Raw genomic sequence first — 21,424 nt, 5'->3', positions numbered from 1 at the left:
TTCTCACGAGACAGAACTCAAAGCCCTTTCTGCTCAGCCCGACTCTGCTGGCCAAGCAGATGGACCCGAAGCACAAGGGACGCAGCACAGGCCCCTCCAGGCCAACACCACCCCACGCCCGACGTCAGACCCCGACCACTGAGCTGTCTGAACTCCTGCCAAGAGCTGCCCGGGAGGCTGGGGCAGTGGCTGTCAAGCACCCAAGCTCTGCTGCTAACTCAGGCGGTGATGATCACCTAAGCAGTCACCCCAAATGAGGGGCAGCAGGACTCTCTCTGGGGATGCCTGGCTGCCTGTGACCCCAGGGCCCAGCGGGAAGGGCCTAGTGACTTATCGCTATAATGGCCCCCTGCTGCCTCCCAACCCGTCAACAGCAGGCCCCCACTCCAGGCAGAACTCTCTAGGTGTAATCACGGTGCTTTTGGAAGGGCCACACCAGTGGGGCTCAGGCTGGCGTGGGGCTCACTGTCAGCAACAAAGACCATCCTGGTCTAGAAAGAACAAAGTCTGCTTTCGGCTGAGATTCGTTTTTTTAATAAGCATGTTTTCACTTTCCATGCAGCTTATCAGCTAAAATCTTATGCTTTTGTCCCTCCCCCAGACACCCAGCAAAGTGTCTCGCGGGAAGCAGGTCCCAGGAGATCCCTACACACCATCTGGGTGGCTTTGATGTCCCTGGGTTACAACCAGCAAGGCACAGTGTCTCTGCCGCCACTGGGTGTGGTGCCCAGAAGCAACGAGCGTCCTCCTCTTCCTCTGGGCTGCAGGGGGCGCCAAGTCCCTCTGAAAGCCAAGCTTGAGTTTGTGGAAAAAAGAATCAATGTTGCAGTCCCAGCCAATATGCACAGATTAAAACAACTAACAAAAACTAGCAGCCAACCAGCGGATTGTCCCACAAAGAGGCTGCAGGGGCTTGAATATTTAATGCAGAGATTCGAGGGATAGCCAAGGGGCTGGGAATGGAACTGGAGTCACTGAGAAATCAGGACGATTGCCACTTACTCAGCCACCCTGGGGGAACAAAACAAAGTTGAACACAAACCGATGGCCCTGCCTCACTGTTATTAGTGCCTGCAGGTTCTCCACCCTGAGTTCTCCTGAACCGAGTCCAAGGGAACCTGAGGGAGGGATTAGCAGGGCTCAGACCAGAACAGCATTTTCATTTATTTTTTATTCTTTATTCTTTTATTATTTGTTTTTGAGACCGAGTCTTGCTCTGTTGCCCCGGCTAGAGTGCCGTGGCGTCATTGCACCTCACTGCAGCCTCAAACTCTTGGGCTCAAGCGATCTCCTGCCTCAGCCTCCCCACTAGCTGGGACTACCAGTGCATGCTACCATGCCCAGCTAATTCTTTCTATTTTTAATAGAGACAAGAGTCTCGCTCTTGCTCAGGCTGGGCTCAAGCAACCCTCCCGCCTCAGCCTCCCAGAGTGTTGGGATTACAGGCGTTAACCACCGTGCCTGGCCCCAGAACAGCATTTTAAAATCAAGAATGACATTTTTGGTGTGGAAATACCAGAAATGACATAGCGTGAGCATAATCATTGCTGAATGAAACAGGATAAATAGCTTTCCAAGCCGGAGCAAGAGTACCTGCCTGTCCGGAACAAGGACGAGGGGGTGACTTCAAGTGTCTCAAAGTTACTTGAGAGCAATTCTCCTAATTCCTCTAAATAAGTACAGCATAAGGATCGAAATTCAAAATGAGGCGCCTTTTCCCACGTTACCGCCTGTGGTGCCAGAGGAGCGCCGGGCGCCTGACAGAACTGACCCTCGCCTTGGAAGCTGAGCCTCTGTGAATCAAGATATTGTAGCCGTAGTTGCAAACGTTGTCAAAATGTTAAGTCTCGGGTTCATGTACACAGCTCCCAATCTACCTCCTCGTCTTAATGACCAAGTTACAAGAGAAAGTGTGGGAAAATCCCAGCTCATGTCCAGCAGAGTGAACCGGGTGGCTGTGGGAGGTGGCGGGGCGTTTTTTCCACAAGCTTTCAAAATAAGAACAAGTGTTGCTACCTAGTAGACAAAGGCAATGTCACGTCTGAACTCTTCCTGTCGAAACCATTTTAGGTTGATGGGAGGTGGCAGTGGTGGCTCAGAGACTCCTATCCACGCCTCCCCCAGCTCCCTCAACGCCACTGTTTCTGAAAACTGAGAAATCAACACTGGTGGAAACCGCTAACGAGACTACAGACTTTGTTCAAGTTTCCCAGTTTTCCCAGCCACGCTTGGACAGAAAATCTTTTCTAGACGCTTCCAATGTTGGCCACCCGCTGGGCCAGAGCGTCCTCTTGGTGGGAAAAGGAGAATTTGGGTCTATTTCACACCAGCAGATAAGCTCGACACGGAACAGACATGGTGCTCAGGTTAAAGGAAATCAATGCGTCCTAGGTGCTCAGCGCCAATAAAGGAATTATTCTGATGGGAGGTTAGAGAAGACTTTACAAGGGTTAGTGTTTTTACCACATTCTCAATGCTGTCTCGTTTTACTCTTTTCTTTTTTCTGTTTCTTTTTTCTCTGTCACCCAGGCTGGAGTGCTGTGGTGTCATCACAGCTCACTGCAACCTCAAACTCCTGGGCTCAAGTGATCCTCCTGCCTCAGCCTCCTGAGTAGCTGGGACTGTATAGGTGTGCACCACAATGCCTGGTTAATTTTTCTATTTTTAGTAGAGATGGAGCCTTGCTCTTGCTCAGGCTGGTCTTGAACACCTGAACTAGAGTGATCCTCCCCCCTCAGCCTCCCAGAGAGCTGGTGTTATAGGCATGAGCCACCGCGCCTGGCCTAATTTTTTTCTTTTCTAATATCGGATTTGAATTTCAAGTCATATACAAAATTTTATATGGACAATTAACACTCATCCCTTACGTTGGGACAGACATTGATCAAGGGGTTCTCTAGGACATGCCTTTCCTGGCAACATGGAGAAGAATATGGAGATGGAAGTCCTTGCATTGGCTTATTAACCAAGGATGGAGTCAGCTACAGTGCTGTGACCTGGCCTGTGTGATAAAAGGGGTCCCATGGGCTAGATGACACCATGTCACACAACTAAGAGATGGAAGGAAAAACCACGGGTCGTCTCCACTCCACTCGGCTGCTTCTCAGTCGCCCGGGAGCCTGAGCAAGTGTATTTTTTATTCCGTGGGGCTTCTGCTTACTTAAAAATGTGTCACGAGGCAAATGCTGTGCTGCATCTCCTGTAGTTTATCTCATAATTACTTTCTGGGATTAAAATCTCTGCCGAGCTGTCTTTGCATCTGTGAAATATTTATGTTGTGCATCACGTGTCTAGAGGAACACAGACTTTGATTTCTGCTGGCAATTTTTACTGAGTCCCACATCTGCCTCAGTGACTTGCGGTGCCAGCGCCTGTGGCAGCAGCCAGGAGGGGACCTCAGGCAGAGGACAGAGCACCTGCAGGCCTCTGCTCTTTAGGAGACAAGTGCTTAGGGACACTCATCTTGCCTGCCCCTCCCTCCTCATCAGTGGCACTGTCACTTTGGAGTACTCCCTCTGCCCCATTTTACGTGACTGTAGTGGGGCAGTCAGTGTCCACGTAGAGTGGACTTTGATTATGGTGACATTATGTCCAGGTTTTCCCAAAGGAGTCCCTGTTTATGTCTATTGGTCCAAAAAAGTATTCATAGCACCCCGTTTTCACTCTCAAAAGTGTCCCAATTAAGATCATATTAATCCCCTTAAACATGACCCCAGAAACCACCAGAGTCCATCGGTGGGTTACGACACAGATGTGGGAGGGAGACACTCGCTGTGCTGGCCCCTGCAGCCGGGGTGCCGGCAACTATGTCCCTGTCACTCAGAGGAGGCCACTCTGAGGCAGGGGGAGAGGCCACGCACAGGGGTGAGGGTGTCAAGGACCACATTTTAGTTTCTGGATCCAGGTACATCTGAAATGAAGGAGCCAATAAACTCCCCCTTTGGCAAAATCTATTTTGAATTGGTTTCTTGTCACTTGCAATCGAGAGTCCCAGCCAACACATGATCTTGGCTTCAGCAACCTCCCTGGGTCCCACCCCAGCCCCCACATTCAAGAGCCCTTGGATTCCCCTCTGCAAAACCTTCCCAGACACTTCAGCCCTCCCCTTCAGGCTTGCCCTGGGGGAAGTTTATTCTCAGTTCAGATAGTGATTACAGCCTCTGGCACGAAACCTCATAATTACAATGTTTGCATTTATTGTCCAGTTGTTCCAGGATGTGGGATTTTTTTTTCCTACAAGAGCAACAGGACTGTAAACTCCTGGGAAGAGACAGGAGCCAGCCTAATCTTTTCTTCTGTTTCCTTGAGGCCTGACAGGGTGCCGTGCACACAGCAGGTACCCAGTAAATATTTGCTGAGGATATGAATTATAAATGCAGAGGTAAATTGACTATGTGTCCAGGCAGAAGAGAGAGTGCCCTGGGAGAGTGGGCGGTGGGGAGTCGCCTGGTTGACCTGCTGGCCAGGGAAAACATCTGTTGTCTTTCATGAGATGTCCAAGCTTCTATCACCAAGACTGCGCTTCCTCTGCTCACATTCGCTTGTCACCCATTTCAATCTGACCTCGGCCTGCACATCTGGGCCCGTTCTATAGGCAGCAGTGACCTCCCTCAGCCTAAATCTAACAGGTACTTGCAGTCTTGCTCCTTCTGGAAAGCTCTCCCCTTGGCTCCAACAACACCTCCCTCTCCTTATTTTCCTCCTGAGTCCTTCGGTTGCTCATTCCTTAACTTGGCCAGTTCCTCTTTCTTTGCTCTTTAAACATTGGATTTTCCTAAGGCTTTGGGCCTGGGCCCTCTTCCCCTCCATGCCAGATCCTTGCCCCGCAATACCTACGACTCAGTTGCCATGTTTATGGGGATGATCCCCTGCTTTCTCTCTCCAGACCAGACCTCTCCCATCCAAATACTAACCAGGCCCGACCCTGCTTAGCTTCCGAGATCAGGTGAGATCGGGTGTGTTCAGGGCAGCCCAGACCTCTCACCTGAGTTTCACACTCAAGTATCCAGTTGCTCATTCACCAACTTTTCTCTTTGGTCTCATAGTTGACGCGTCCCAAGTTGAAATACTTTTTTTCCCCACTTATTAGCAAAAATGCTTTTGGCTGCAAATACCAGAAAACAACAACAACAAAAATGCCTTGAACAATAAGGGCTATGTTATCTCCCATTACGAGACGGGCAGAGACCATGAGACTGGTCAGCGGTACAATAGTGTCCCAGGTTCTTCCTACCTCTCTGCTCTGCCGTCCCTGTGCTCTGACTTGGCCCTGAGGTGTGGCCCTTCATGTTAGCAGGAAGGCTACTATTGCCGAGTATCACAAAAGTATCTCCTGGAAGACGAAGGCTATGTCCTAATGGGCATTTTTTTGATATTCAGGGGCCCCTCTCCTCCTGAAAGACTAGTCACATGCTCACGCCCAGCCTGCACGAGAAGCTGTGAAGGGAAGCGAAGTTTCTACCTTCCCACGGCCACTGGTCCACGGCAACAGCATCTTACTGCACCCTTAGCCTGTGCTCTGTCTCTCCTCAATCCACCCCCACATGCTGCAGCTGGACAAATTTGTTAAAGGGCCGTGTGTGTGGTGGGCATAATGCCAAGGTGTTTTCTCACCTCCAGCATTGAGAAATGTTCTGCCATCAAGACTCAGCCACAAGGTGACGCTCGTACAGCTGCACGGAAGGGGAGAGCGGATACTGCCAAGACTAAGGAAGTCGTTGCTCAATTTTGAGTGTTAGGTCTAAACTTTTCAGAGTTCATAGCAAGTCACAGTCTTAAAGCAAGACTTTCAAGAGACAGAGAAAAGGGTTTTCTTGGACTTCATAAGCAGTCTGGGTTTTACATATCACAAACCAGAGCTTGGGAGATTTGCCCTAGAGCAAGAAACCTGAGACTGTGAGGGAGAAGACGTTTCCTGCATCATGGGAGAAAATCACTTCCCAGGGCTGGAGGAGAAGTCTGGAGAGTTCTGAAGGGAGAGACCTCAGTCGTGGTGCTATGGGCCTGAGAACGGACCTGGTGCTCAGCCCACAACGCCCAGTGTGTGGGGGCTCGAGGTGGGCACAGTTAGAGGAGCGGAGGGGCAGTGTGGGCACAGAGGGGTTGGTGCCTGGAGATGTCTGGTCCCCACGGCTCCCACGTGTGGGAGACTGCAGTAGGGGACACAGGGTATGGTCAGGCAGGAGTAGGACCGAGGTGGTGCCCTGGGTCCATGCTCCCTGCACACGGGGAGAGCCCCACGTGCCCACGTGCCCCATATAGAAGGCCAAGGGTTGTTGAAACAGACGTGATCTGGGTAGGACAGGCTTACGTTGCAAGTTGTGAGCTCATGATCAGGCCATGGTGGACTCAGGAGCCTGGGTTTGAGCCCTGGATGCTCTTGGGCATGTTTCTTAACAACTTTGTGCCTCGGTTTCCTCAGATATAAAACAGGGATCACAACAGTGACCCAGCGGTCACTCTGAGGAGGAACACTCTGGCCCCGTGATGCAGAATCAATGTGTTGTGGACATGGTAATGCTGTGGACGCTGGAAACTGGACACTACAATCTGCGACCTCTCCCTTTCAGGTAGACTTCTTGAGATTGGCTAAAGCCTTCCTGCCCTCAGAGGGTCGTGGCATTGCAAGGCCGTCCTCAGATGGCATCTTAGGAAGGCTTCGTGTATAAAAGAATGCCCTGGACCTTGATGTGTTAAGAAACAGGTGTGGGTGGTCACCTTACTCATGCTTGGTGGTATTCCCCTTTGTTTCTTGGTATGCAGATGTTCAATTAATGACAAAAAGCTGAATTTTAAAAATTCTGACTCAATAGTCTTTTTTTTCTCCATACATACAGCACAACCTGGTCATATTTAATTTTTTTTTTCTTGAGACAAGGTCTTGCTTGCTCTGTTGCCTGAGCTAGTGTGCAGGGGTGTCATCACAGCTCACTGCAATCTTAGGCGTGTTAATGACTCAGCATCTCCCTGTTACAAGGACATTTCCAAGAAGGGAGGGGGCCATGACGAGGCAGGTCTGACCTCTCTGCTCATGGCCAGCAACTCAGCTTTAGAGTATTTCTGGGGTCCCCTTGGCCAAGAGGGGGTCCATTCAGTCAGCTGGGGTGCTTAAGATTTTTCGTTCACACTGTGAAATCAAGGTGTTGTGCTTTTAATTTTCAAAAACATAAGTGTCACATTCTCATTTCTGGGCAACAACTCAAAAGTTCAAGTAGTTAAGGGAGAGGATTATAAAAAACATAGATTGGACAATGTGGTGAAATTAAACAAACAAACAAAACCATATAGGGGTCACTGAAATTTGTTCACAGGGCTGGTTACAAGGGTGGGGGCTTAGGGTTCGGAAGGGTGATAGGCCATCCTGTCTGCAGCCTGCTTTCAAATGGTTCCAAAAAAGACTAATGAAAAAGGAATACACACGTATTCCTTGTACAAAGGAATGTATTTCATGTACAAAACTAACACACACACACAGTTGATCCTCATGACCTGTGGATTCTGCATCTGTGAATTTGTGAATTTGCTTGTGTACTAACTGTAATCCCCAGATCAGTACTTGTGGTGGGCTTTGGGGGTCAGATTGTGTGCCAACCCACGATAAACTCTAGTTGCCCGTGGCCACTGCCCCACTGCTTCCGCTTTGCTTGCTGTAAACAAGTGTCCTTCCCGCAGCCTTCTTAGTGCCACGTTTTTCACATTTTTCACATTTTAGTTGATTTCTCCGGGTAAACAGCCCCCAAACGAGTGCCTGAGGCTGCTGGTAGGGGGACTCAAGACGATGAGTCAGCAGTATTAGGCGCCACACACACACACACACACACACACACACACACACACACACACACACACACACACACACACACGGCTCCCCTGGGACCCAGAACATCCCCGGCAAAGAAGCAGGGCTCCCCTGCCCCCGTACACGAAACAGGTGTGTACAGGGGCGGAGCGATGGGGCAGGTGGGAGTCCAGGTGATGTGGATGGAGACATTTTTGGTAGTATTCTTGCAGTTTTTCTCTAAGTATGAAATTACTTAAAAATACATTTAAAAAAGCAAAAACACAGAAGCGTTCTGTCACACCGCAGAGCAGACGGGATGGGACGAGGCGGCACGGCAGGACGCCCCGGCGCAGCCCGTACCCCTCGGGCTCTCGCGGGGCACAGTGATCCTTTAGGCCGGAAGTCGGGACCGCCTCGGGGCGCTAGCCCTTCCGCCCTGACTCAGCTCTGCGGCGCCTTGCGTCGGCCCCACTGCGCCTGCGCAGAGCCGCGTGGCCGTGACTCGGCGCCCGGGAGAAGTGGCTGGACCGTTCGAGAAAAGGGGACGGAGGAGCGAGGAATGGGCGGGTCGACGGGGCCGCGGCGGGGCGGGATTGGCCGGCTAGCTAGTGACGTGTCGGGCCGCTGGGCCGGGACGTGGCGGGATTGGCTGGACTGCGCGTGACGTCATGGGGGAGCGCCGGAATCCCCGGGCCGAGTCTGCTCTGCGACTAGGCGGCCACGCTTAAATACTGAGGGACTACGGGCGGCGCGATGTTTAGCTGTGTGGTGGGTGCCGGCGGGCCTTTGGCTCCGAGCTCTTTTCCCGTGTCGTCGCTCCTGGGGCCGACCACAGAGAGGGGCGCCCGCTGTCCTGTCTCCGCCACCGTTCGCTTGCCTCGCTGCTGCCGGTGTTCCCGCCAAGAGCCAGGTATGGGGTCGGGGCCGCCTGCGTTCAAGCGCTGTGGTAGGTCCTGCTGGTAAACGAGGGGCAGTCCCGACCCGGGCCCCGCACTCAGTGGAGCTGTTCATAAAGTGAGCGGTCTGTGTTGGGGGCCATGCTGCGTGCTGGAAAAGGAATACTCGTCCTGTACGGGGAGAGGGCGTGCTGAGGGTGTCAGGAAAGACCCTTTGGCGGAGGTGACACCTGAAACCGAGGCCGCAGGGAATGAGTAGATGTTAGTGGCAAGAGAACAACCCGAGAGAGTGGAGAGAGGTGAAGGGAAGACCCGGGAAAGGTCGCGGGGACTTGAATTCTGGGAGCTACAGGAGTTCTGAGAGGTTTGGTGGGTACCACATCACGAAGGGGACCTCGTGAGTCCTGCGTGGACTTAAATGCTCTCTCAAGTGCGACACCTTCACTGTTTGTCTACCCGTTTTCCGTGGTGAGTTAGTTGCTCGTGCTTCTTCCTAATCAGCTACAGGTTGATGTCATCAAGGAATAATTTCAAAGTAAAACTCAATGCATAAGGGAGTTAGGCAAGGGACAGAGTTAAGTCTCCCCTGGATAGGGTAGTCAACTAATGTGATTTAGCACTTAGTAACAGAGTTTTGTTTATGTTAACAAGTATATCCCATAGGTGAAATTGTGACTTAAAAATCACTGAGGTTGTAACTTTCACTGGCAGCTGTAAATTGAATATAGGAAGCCTCTGTCGGGATGAGTTCGAATATGGTTTAACTAAAATCTAAATTCAAGGTGAGCTTCATAGACTAGGAATTAAAAGGACTGAAAAGCAGTCTCTCTTAATGGGGTTGATTCTGAGTGGCTAAGGCCTGGTATTTGTGCTAAACTTCCATCTTATGCTGCCTACAGAAAGTGTTGATTTTAACTATAAATTAAAATCCTGGTGACTAAATTAGGATAGTCATTGCTTTTCTCTTAACAATTCTAATTCTGATTCTTGTAGGTGATACGTAACTCTGCCATCGGTATTTTGAACACTTCTCATAATGGAGTTTCCAGATTTGGGGAAGCATTGTTCAGAAAAAACTTGCAAGCAGCTAGGTAAGCACTTTTAAGAGAATATTAATAGAAGATGTATTTTATTGGCTATTTCGTGGGGGAGAACTAGTCCCATTACATTGATTAGCTGATAATTCTCTGTTTTTGGCTGTTGTGGCTTTTCTGTATTGGGAAGCAGGCATGGTGCAGGTTCTGCTCAACATTGTTAGTTAGCATCCACCTAAGGCCAGGTGTGAGGCTGGCTGCCAGGGCTAAGTGGATACATGTGTGCTGCTTAAATACTTGTGATACCCCATGCAATGGAATCTCCCTTGAGAACATAACTTCATAGTTTCTTGAATGTTGTTTGGCATTGTGAAATTCACTACCCCAAAACTGTTTTCTCGTATGTGGTCAGTGAGGATGTATTTATCTCATAGTCATGAAACAGTTAGTGTAGGTAAATACCTGCTTAGTAAGATCTGTAAGTCTTCTAGTTTTTAAAACACTTTACTGTTTTTGTTTTTTTTAGATTTTCTTCCACTAAAATGCGATGCATGTAAACAAGATTTCTGTAAAGATCATTTTACATGTGCTGCACACAGATGTCCCTTTGCATTCATGAAGGTAATTCAAAAGGTTCTAATCTTCAGTCTAAAGCTGAGCTGGCCAATATAGCAGACACTTGCAGCATGTGGCAATTTAACTTAAAATTAAATAAAATTAAAAATCTAGTTTCTCAGTCCCACTGGCCAAAAGTATCTAGTAGCCACATGTGGCCAGTGACCACTGTGTTGGACAGCACAGATGCGGAGCACTTGTGCCATCGCAGGAAGTTCTGTTGGACAGCATGGCTCTAAAACAACTGAGATTTTATCTTCAGGGAACAATGGAGTCAAATAGTTGTTGTAATCTTACTTTACCTTCATTGTTTACTTTATGTGTTAAAGCACTTGGTTCTTTTGATCCATTACATGAAGGAATAATGTCACTGCATCTTCATGGGCTGCAAGAAATGTTTTAATACTTGGAATCTAATCAGGCATTAGAGATGCTTGTTCATTTGGGTAAGTTTGCAGCCTTGACATCATATTTGGGTGATCCAGATAATACACAGTAGAAACTGAAAGATGGCTTTAAGAACTAGCTATCATAAGTCTAAAGATTGAAGACTCTTACTAGCTTTTCAGATGGCTTCCGGCCTCATTCACTTTGTTTCTGGTGGTCCACAGATTGTCTCAGTGAACTCTGCTCCTTTGCCCTGGAGGGGTGAGAAATGTGGGTGACTCAGCATTATATGCTGTGATCCTCTTGCCCTTTCTAGGCCCTTGTGGTAGGTGGGGGAGGATGACTCACTGACCATGTTTACTGGGCACTGATGACCAAGCCCAAGCCGGACTACCAATCGCTTCTGTCACTGGGCCCTCCCATGTCCCTGCGTGGGGAGGAGTCTGGCTAGAGGTCATCTAGTAACATTTATTTCTTAATTTGGGGAACTGGTCCACTGAGGGAGCACCACCTGGTGGCTCTTTCAGCTTAGCCCACAGACAGTAAGGCCCCATAATTCCGTGGTTACCTGCTACCCATCCCATGTCAGTTGCCACCTCAGTTTTCTTGTTGGCTCAGATGTTTAAGCGTGCTGGGTATTCAGCTGCTGGGTGGTCCAGTCACCCCCTCTAGAGTCCCCACAGTCTTGGGTTGCAGCTGGGGGTAGTTGTTATGTACCTGAGAGTGCAGTCCAGGTGTGTGCTCCTTGTCCACTGACGAGTGAATCTCTCTGTATAAAAGCCACATGGGAGGCCACAAAAGCTGGGGGATTTTTCCTCTTTCTTTTTTTCTTGCTAAGTACAAGTTTGCTTCTAAACTGGGAGATCTTTATGATTCATGCTTTCACCTGTCATCTCCACTCTGGAGATGTTCAGTAGGTTCTCCTCTCACCTGGGCAGTGCTGGACAGACGGCCGTCCTTGGTTGATTTCACCAGCTTCCTCCTTGGCTGCCTTTTACTTCACTGTCTTAGGGTCACCTCTGCAGTTGGTTTGCAGTCCCTTATGTGTAAATTCTGTTGGGTTTCACTCTAGACACTGCATGTTCTGGGGCTGCCTTGCTGTTAACCCCTTATGCTAGCAATGATTCATTCTCATGAGTGGTTGGCATGTAAGTTTTTTGTGCCCTGTTCGAGTTTGAATGCACCATACAATTGTACCTTTTTCTGTATGAGTTTTGGTTGTCTGAATCTCAGATGTCATCTTACATTCACTATTTTCAGGATGTTCATGTCCCAGTGTGCCCACTCTGTAATGTCCCCATCCCGGTAAAAAAGGGAGAGATACCAGACATGGTGGTTGGCAATCACATGGACAGAGACTGTAAATTTCAGCCTGGGAGGAGCAAGGAGAAGGTAAGGAGAGTTCTGGGTAAGTCTATGATCTGTGAATGTTGGTTTTTCCCTTGGGGGTGGGGGTGGGGTCAATTTTCTAACTATGGAAACTAACCCTAATAGCTTATGTACAGAGTGAAACCCTAACGCTGTGTTGTGTTCTTAAGTTGTGAATGGCATGAGTTTTCAAAGTCATACAAACATTCTGTAAATATTAGGGGTGTCAGGTTAGGGTCTTCTTTACAGGAATTTACCATTTTTTCCCCCAAGATGTAGAATTAATGTAGTTTTCTAGAACCGTCCCGTTACTGTGTATTTGTTTTCTAAGGTCCTCCTGATACAAATTAAGAGGGTGGAAAATTCAAACATTTGGTGTTCTTGCTTTGGCAGCGTCAGAGTTTTTATTAAGTTATTCATCTGTTCATTGGTAATAAAGGCCGTTAGGAAAAACAGGCCCAGGTCCCCTCTGGCAGCTGCCTTCCTCTCTCAGCGAGTCTTGTCTGTGCTGTCTCCTTTCTCTTCACGAGTGTGTTGTTGCTTCCTGGGTTTCTCTCATTTGCTCTTAGTTGCGGGCGTCTCCTGTTCATAGTGTAGCTGAGGTTCAGCTCTACTCCTCGTCCTGATGCAGCTACACTTGTTCTCCCCCCATGGAGCTGGACTGTGCTGTCGCAGGGGGTCCAGGTCTCTGCCACCTTGAGGACCGCAGCCTGGAGAGCCACCTGGCCTTTTTCTTTGGATCTACATTTCCCGTGTTTTGCTCTTTGAGTTTATTCCCGTGTTTTAGTGGAAGCACATTGTCTGGTCACCTCCCGGGAGCAAGAGTGAGAGAGAAGTCGAGACCATGCATTTCTCAACGTCTTTATTCTCAGCTTCTACTTGGTTGGCTGCTGGGTGTAGCATCCTAATCCTAGATCTGAAGTCTCCCTGGGATGTCTGATGGGAATTGCTCCGTGCCTGCTTCAGAGAATTCCCAGGCCATCCTGACTGGTCCTCTGGTTTTCTCCCAGAAGCTTTGGAGGATCTTCTCCTTGTCCCATAGTTGGAAGGTTCACATCAGACATTCCTACCTTAGGTCCATCTGGGCATGCAGTGGACCCTCCTGGACTCTGGAATGTTCTCTTGCATTTCTTTGGTTTCCTCTGCTCTCTTCTCTCCTCTCTGGACTCTTAGTACTGTGGCCTGGGGTTGGCAGTTTCTGCCTGCAGGCTCTGCCCTGGGTTGCTTTTGCTCCCTGCCTGCTCTGGAGCTGGCTGCTTGTAAAGCGCAGGTGGACTCTGGCCTTCACTGTCGCTCACCTTCCTGGTCCACTGTCTCAGGAAGCCCCTGAGTTCCGTCTTCCATTCTTCCGTCCCCTGTCTGGAGGGCCCACTCCTGGCTTCCAGAGTCTGGGAGTCAAGTGGAAAGAGCAGCTGGAGGCCCCGTGTGTGTGAGCTCACTGCTGTCCTCTCGAGGTCCTCCCCTGCCTGATTCCCAGGACAGCAGCCTGGGGCTGACCCTCCAGAGCAGCAGCAGAAGCCTGCTCCTGGCATGGGGTGGAGATCTTGGAGTCTGCTTCCTAACCAACCTGCAGCGACTTCTCTGCTTGTAGTCCTCACCCTGCGCTTCCAGTGCCAGTTTCCAAGCCTTTGGGGTTTTTGTTTCACAAATAGGTTGCTGCTTGGCCTCCCTGTTGGCTTACAACTTGACTCTTCTTTGCCAAGTCCATTGCTACTCATCCACAGGCTTTTTAGCTTCTGAAATCCTGGAGCTGTTTTCTCCTTACTCTTTGCCCTTGAGGGTTTATCTCAGAAAATCTTTTCTGTCATTTTTATGCTATTTCAGGAAGGGGCAGGACCAGTACATGTGTTTAGATCTCCCTGCTTAGCCAGAAGTCCAGGGGGGCGACGCTAGGCTTGACACCTGTGGAGTGGGTGTCGTTCGCCTCCTTCTGGGTCTGGGCCAGCCAGCTCCGCACTGTGCCCTCCTGTCGGCCCTCCAGGTTTATTCAGGTTATTCTCGTCCGAGACTGGCTGCTCTTCCAGGTGCACAGCCCCTGCTGTCCTCTTGTTCTCTGAAATAAGCACATGGGCACTTCTGGTATTTAAAAGAGCTTTTCTTCTAGAGAATTGGCTTTTGTCAAGCTTAAATCAGTTTCTAGTCATAGATCATGTTTTGTAGTGATCAACTATCTTAATACTTTTTATTAAATTCTGTGCAATTACATTACTATACATGTGGGGCCCATTAACTTCAGCTTCAAACCTGAGAACAAAGCGCCATCTACCTAGTCTGCCCACAGAGCCCTTTGTGTGGAGGCTTCCGCCAGCCCCACTGCCCTCATTTAAACCCCGGCCGGCCTGCAGCGCTCCCCGCACACCTGCTTCTCCCAGATTGGCACGGCTCCCTCTCCACCCAAAGCTGCCACCTCCTTCTTGTCTGCCCACTCTGGCACAAGTGCACCGTGCTTCTCATGCCAGACACCATGTTCTGCCCGCACCCTCATCCCTGTGCTTTGCATGTGCACAGGCCTCTGCATGGCCACTCACGACAGCCCTGCTCACCTGCCTTGCTGCAGGGCTGCCCGCAGGCTGCTGGACATGCTCCTTACGGGGAGCTGGAAATGCCTGGGAAGTTATATCACTGCCTGCCCCCACCCAAAGAAAATGACTAGTGGGTTTGGGGGACATAGATACTCCACTGACGGGAGCAACCCCCACTGCCCAGAGCTCCCCAGAGCCAGTTACACTGTGGAGCTGTGCTTGTCACACCCTTGTGCGGCTGCCTTCCCCCTAGGTCCCAACACCGCTGTTGTCTCTCGTCTCCTGGGAACAGCTCTGGTCCATCTTGACACGAATCCCCAGCTTAAATGCAGCCTGTGTATTAATATTTGCCACTTGTAAAGGCTTTCTGCCTCCTTAGTGTTCCTCTCTTTACCTGACACTAGATGGTTGAATGAAAATGTGACATCTTTATTCCATGTAGATAAAAGCTGTTTGTAATTTAAAATGAATGGTTTTATTGAGCTTTTTAAAGAATTGCTTATTGAAATAACTTTGCTTTCTCAGATTTTTACATACCGGTGCTCAAAAGAGGGATGCAAGAAAAAAGAGATGCTGCAGGTGGCCTGTGAGCAGTGTCATGGCAATTTCTGTATCCAGCACAGACATCCCCTGGACCACAGCTGCACACACGGGAGCCGCCCCACCAGCAAAAGCTGGGTGAGGAGAGACTCCCAGTCGCGCCTGGGGTGGCTTAAACACACAGTAACATGAGTGGAACCCGTGTCACCTCTAAGGCGGGGAGTGGAGCAACCTAGAGCCTTGCTCCATACTGAGTGTTGGATCTGACATATTTGCTGTTAGAGTTGGGTGAATATAACAAAATTAAAGTTGGATTCTAGTTGCATTAGTTTCCTGGGGGTACCTTAAAATACAAACTGGGTGGCCTTTTTTTTTTTTTTTTTTTTTTGAGACGGAGTAACACTGTGTTGCCCAGGCTAGGGTGCCGTGGCGTAAGCCTCACTCACAGCAACCTCAAACTCCTGGGCTCAAGCAATCCTCCTGCCTTAGCCTCCTGAATAACTGGGACTACAGACAGGCATGCGCCACTATGCCTGGCTAATTTTTTCTGTGTATATTTTTAGTTGTCCAGTTAATTTTTTTCTATTTTCAGTAGAAACAGTGTGGCTTAAACAGAAATTGATTCTCAGTTCTGGAGGCTGCAAATCCAAGGCCAGGGTGTTGGCAGGTTGGCTCCTGGGGGTTGGGACAGAATCTGCTCTGTCTCCCTCCAGCTTCCGTGGTTTTCTGGCAATCTCTAGTGTTCTTGATGTGTAGACATGATCTGCCTTCGTCTTCATGTGGTGTCCCATGTGCCAGTGTCCTAAGTTCCCTTTAAAGGACACCAGTCCTGTAGTCCATGCTGGTGACCTCTCACCTCTGTAGAGTCCACATTCTGAGGACTGGGGTCAAGGTTCCAGCATGTTTTTGGTTGGAGGGGAGGGTATTTAATTCAGCCCCTACCGCTGGTATTGTCAAATCAGTAGAAACATGGGCCTAAACTTAGTGTTGAATAAAAATAGAAATATAAGTTACTTTCTACTTGCCTTTGATTGTTTATCTTCTCGGAGAGCCAGGCTGAGGGGTAACCACACACACCTGGGTGGGCTTTTTATAAGCTTGTGCAGGGGCTGAGGGAACACCATCTGACCCCCCCCAGGTGCCCATCGGTGAGAGCTGCTGAATCTAAGCCATCAGGCCCTCTAAATACCCTGTCTCCCTGTGGGCCAGCCCAGCAGTTCAGGTACTGTCCGAGTGGCACGTGTGATTGTGGTCACTCTTGGATTTGGTGCAGCAGCTCTTCATCCCAGTAGGGAATACTGAAAGGTCGTTGTGCAGTCAACCACCAACTTCTTTTGTCATGAGGACAGGTGACACAGGGCTGGAACCCCACATTACAAATGCTGCTCGTTCCAGCACAAGGTCCAATTGAGCAGTAACACTTGTAGTTGTTTCTGAAACACCTCATTTTCTCTGAAGAACCTGATCAACTACTAATAGATAAGACAAACCTAAACTACTCTCTTCTCTGTTAGGTGGAAAGTAAAGTGATGACATGACTTCTCTGTCCAAGCTGGCACTTTAGCTGGCGGTGGGTCATCTCAATTTTATAGATAACTTCTGTGCTCTGGTACCTTCATACTTCTCGTGGCAAACAGTCTGAAACTTTTTTTTTTTGAGACAGAGTCTCACTCTGTCGCCCAGCCTGGAGTGCAGTGGCATCATCGTAGTTCACAGCAACCTCAAACTCCTGGGCTCAAGCGATCCTCCCACCTCAGCCTCCCAGGTAGCTGGGACTACAGGTGTGTGCCACCACACCTGGCTAATTTTTTCTATTTTTAGAGAGACAGAGTCTTGCTCTTGCTCAGGCTGGTCTCTAAGTCCTGAGCTCAAGCGATCCTCTGCCTCTGCCTGCCAGAGTGCTGGGATCACAGGTGTGAGCCACCAGTCTAAAACTTTATGACAACTTTTCCAATGAAATATACAAATGATTTGGCAAAATAAACAATTTGAAGGATATTATGTTCCAAGGTGGGTTAAGTTACTGTACCAATAAAATAAAGTGGCTTACAGAGTAGAGGATTGGAGTGAGCCAGATCAGAGGGCAACTCTGCCCTGGGCTGAGTCAGTCAAGGACCTGGTTTTCTGGAAGTTTCTATCACTTAAACACCAGACAGCTGCCTGTAGCTCTGTCTTCCTGTGGCTTCTGTAATGATGTGGTCTGAGCAGCTGCCTTGCTAAGGGTCCTTGTCTAGAGGAGCCTGCAGTCTTCCACCCACAGTCCCTGGGAGCACAGCCATGCAAGCATCCCCGGCTCCAAGGGGCCGGGACTCCACTTTGTGGAAAGGTCTTTGGCAGGACTGCTGGTTGTTGACCTTGGCACCACTGACTTCTTAAAATAGGCATGATTGTCAGTAACAAGCTAGCCTTCGAGATGGTTTATTTGCACCTGGACATGATTTCAACACTAAGAAGAAAGTCACAAAATGCCACCTGTTGAAGACAAAGCTCTGTCTGGTGTTGGAGTAATAGAAACTTCAGGAGTGACTTAAAACTACAATAGCAGGAAGAGAGCATCGTCTAGTGCTGGAGGTTATGGGGGCTTGGTTTTATGGGTTTGGAGAGCAGCAAACCCAATAGAAGCCAGTGGAGCGGGGGCAAGCTGGGTGTGCCCACAGTTCTTCCGGGTTTACAAGATGAGCAAGTACACGCTTCGTGGCCATGACTTAGTGAAGTGATGAATGCATAGGAACATTGACATCAACACTAGTGTTAGGTTTATGCTGATGGCTTCGGTGACACGTTGAGAGCGTTCTGATTGCACTCCCAGGCTTGGCAGGCCGGCAGCGCGACACAGTAGCAGACCCCGGCCTCTACCGCCGTCACTGAGCCTCGGTTGCCCTTGCCCGGCAGCCTGCCGCCTGCGCTCTACTGCCCACCTGGGCCATCGTGCTGGAGCACCTGAGCTCGCTGCTCACGTAGGTGGACTACAAGGCCGGATGCTAGCCGGCACGTGTTTCAGGGAATTCTTTTTCCTGCAATAGTTGGATTTATTGACGGGTACATGGGTGGGCTGTTTTAGTTACGGCCGGATTTGCCTTTTCATGTTTGCTGACACTTCCTCCCTGGCCGGTCTATCGCCGACATCCTCTCACGTGGCACCTGTTCAAGATGCAGGCACAGAAGACAAGAAGCCAGGGGAGAGGAAAATTGAGGCTAAAAATAATTGGGGTTTTCACGATTAGCACCTGCTTTTGTTTCCGGTGATAGGAGCTAAATTACTCTATACCCAGAATATGAGCTAAAACTACCTATGCTCTTGCAGCAGCTGTGTAGAGTTTTAGCTCTCTTTATATTTCATTTCTTTCTGTTTTTTTTTTTTTTTTAGACAGAGTCTCACTTTGTTGCCCGGGCTAGAGTGAGTGCCGTGGCGTCAGCCTAGCTCACAGCAACCTCAAACTCCTGGACTTAAGCGATCCTCCTGCCTCAGCCTCCCGAGTAGTTGGGACTACAGGCATGCGCCACCATGCCCAGCTAATTTTTTTCTATATATATTTTTAGTTGGCCAGATAATTTCTTTCTATTTTTAGTAGAGACGGGGTCTTGCTCAGGCTGGTCTGGAACTCCTGACCTCGAGCGATCCACCGGCCTCGGCCTCCCAGAGGGCTAGGATTACAGGCGTGAGCCACCATGCCCGGCCCATTTCTTTTTGTTTGTTTGTTTTTTTGAGACAGTCTCATTCTGTCACCCTGGGTAGAGTGCAGTGGTGTCAGCATAGCTCACAGCAACCTCAAACTCCTGGGCTCAAGGCATCCTCTTGCCTCAGCTTCCCGAGTAGCTGGGACTATAGGCGTCGCCACTATGCCTGGCAAATTTTTCTGTTTTTAGTAGAGACGGGGTCTCACTCTTGCTCAGGGTGGTCTGGAATTCCTAAGCTCAAGCGATCCTCCTGCCTTAGCCTCCCAGAGTGCTGGGATTGCAGGCGTGAGCCACCACGCTCAGCCTTTATATTTCATTTCTAACCCAGGTGGGTTTTGACTTACAAGTAATTTAGACCCTCTTTTCATAATCTTTCTCTGAAGTAGGGAACAGAACACAGAACTATGTTGTTTCAGGTATACATAAGTAATGAAGAATAAATGCCTTATAAAAGACAGTACAAGTTATCAAAGTTTCATAATTCATCATGAGTCATTAAACTGTTTTTAATGTTTCTAATTAAAACTCAGTGCAAAAAAAAAGTGTTCTCATTTCTTGGGACCTTGGGTGTCAGGAAATAAGGTGAAACAAAATACTATCCAGGGTCCGTCCTGGTAACCCTGATACACATTCCAGACATCTGGTGGGATAGCTCACTGTGCCTGGACCAACAGAATTCCAAGCAGTTACATCCTCTTTTCCCTGGTTTCATAGCTTCAAAATAAAATGGGATCATATTCAGTTTCCATTCTACAAATAGGTGGTCAAAACTACATTGATGCTGTCTTTCAGTCCATGACAGACTGCATGTGTGACGGTGGTCCCATGTAATGCTGGGTTCTTACATACCTTTTTATCTTAATCTGACATTTTTTGCTTTTATTTGTGTTTATTTTTCTTGTATTGCTATAATTGCACATATTTATGGAGTACATACAGTATGATATACATGTATACAACATAGTGATCAAATAAGGATAATTATCAAATCTGTCACCAGAAACATTTATCATTTCGTTGTGTTGGGAATATTCAAAATCCACTCTGCTATTTGAAAATGTTCAATAAACTTAGTTACCCTACAGTGCTACAGAACACTAGAACTGTTCCTCCTATCAAGCAATACTATACCTTTTGTACGTTTAGGTATGTTTGAAAACACAAATACTCACCCTGTGTAACGATCGCCTGCGGTACCCAGCACAGCGTGCAGCGTCATGGCTGAGGAGCCACAGGCCGCGCCAGGCCTCCTAGGTGTGAAGTGGGCTGTCCCACGCAGGTGCGTGTAAGGAGCCATTGATGTTTGCTCTAGGCCAGTGGTCCTGAAGCCTCAGTGGGCATCGGAACACCTCAAGGGCTGTTCCACAGAGTGCTGGGCCCAGCCTGGAGTTACTGATTCTGTGGTCTGGGGGAGACTGAGAATTTGCACTTGCAACTCCCAGTTGATGCTCCTGGTCTGGGAACAGCCCTACACAAACCACTTTTTTGCATCTCCGCTGTCCCGTAGAGGAGCTGCTAGCCAGCCATGTGTGTCATGGAGCACTTGGAATGTAGCCAGCACAACTCAATTGATCTTAAGTTTAAAAACTAACAGCTCAGTTCAGTATTTAGAGAACTTTTAGGCCGGTCCCAGTGGCTCACGTCTGTAATCCTCGCACTCTGGGAGGCTGAGGCGGGTGGATAGTTTGAGCTCAGGAGTTCAAGACCAGCCTGAGCAAGAACGAGACCCTGTCTCTACTAAAAATAGAAAGAAATTATATGGATAATTAAAAATATATAGAAAAAATTAGCTAGGCATGGTGGTGCATGCCTATAGTCCCAGCTACTTGGGAGGCTGAGGCAGGAGGATTGCTTGAGCCCAGGAGTTCAAGGCTACAGTGAGCTGTGATTGCGCCACTGCACTCCAGCCTGGGAACCAGTGAGACCATGTCTCTAAAAACAAAACCAAAAAGTCTTGAGGAACAATGTTGTGGTGAAAATTTAACATCCAAACTGAGATGTGTCCAAATTAATCAAAACCACACTGGGCTTTGAAGACAGTACAAAAAAATTTAAAGTATCATTGTTACAAGTGCTGTTTACATGTTGGAATGATATTTTAGACATGTAGTTTAATAAAGCATTAACATTAATTTCATGTTTTGTTTCACTGTGACTACTTGAAATGTTAAGAAGAGATTAGCAGCTCGTGTTACATTGCTGTTGGGTAGCGTTCGAGATCACCCACCAAAGGACAGAGGCCATTATCCACGTTTTATTAGGAAGGAGGATTGTCACTTTGCTTCTTTTTCTGTATTCCGATCTGACTGGAATATCAAAGTGTAAAACTTAAGAACTTTCAGAGATGCTCAGATCACGCAACATTTATTTTAAGCACTAGGTGTTACTAGTTAGACCTTCGAATGGCCCAGAGGGTGTGAGTCAGGGGAATGCAAGCCCCTGCTCCGACCCGGCCCACCCGCTCAGCATCTCCTGCTTCCAGTGGCTTCTGTGCATTTGCAAGGGTCGTCTTCACAGGCAGTGATGTTGTGCTGTGCTGTGCTCTCCCTGCTGCTTCCTCTGTGGGCATCTCCCACTTGCATACGCAGCCTGGTTCACAAGCAG

The 21,424-nt window shown here is 48.8% G+C and overlaps 1 protein-coding gene and 1 pseudogene across 2 annotated transcripts; both read left to right on the top strand.

Annotated features, from left to right (window-relative positions):
• Nucleotides 1-8,449: 8,449 nt before the first annotated feature.
• On the top strand, nt 8,450-15,467 carry ZFAND2A (zinc finger AN1-type containing 2A). 2 transcript variants are annotated; one of them, XM_045542948.1, is made up of 5 exons: nt 8,450-8,690; nt 9,670-9,767; nt 10,237-10,331; nt 11,973-12,104; nt 15,128-15,467. In XM_045542948.1, exons 2-5 carry the CDS (start codon nt 9,713-9,715, stop codon nt 15,332-15,334), a joined length of 489 nt encoding a protein of 162 aa, XP_045398904.1. In that variant the 5' UTR covers nt 8,450-8,690; nt 9,670-9,712; the 3' UTR covers nt 15,335-15,467. The 2 variants fall into 2 exon arrangements, with proteins under 2 accessions (XP_045398904.1, XP_045398905.1); XM_045542949.1 differs by lacking the exon at nt 8,450-8,690 and adding an exon at nt 9,370-9,458.
• A 2,265-nt stretch (nt 15,468-17,732) lies between these two features.
• LOC123631996 lies at nt 17,733-18,403 on the top strand (annotated as a pseudogene).
• The last annotated feature ends 3,021 nt before the right edge of the window (nt 18,404-21,424 follow it).

This window comes from Lemur catta, chromosome 2, assembly GCF_020740605.2.
Source record: "Lemur catta isolate mLemCat1 chromosome 2, mLemCat1.pri, whole genome shotgun sequence".
Classification (NCBI taxonomy): domain Eukaryota; kingdom Metazoa; phylum Chordata; class Mammalia; order Primates; family Lemuridae; genus Lemur; species Lemur catta.
This window is presented reverse-complemented; position numbering and strand designations above follow the sequence as displayed.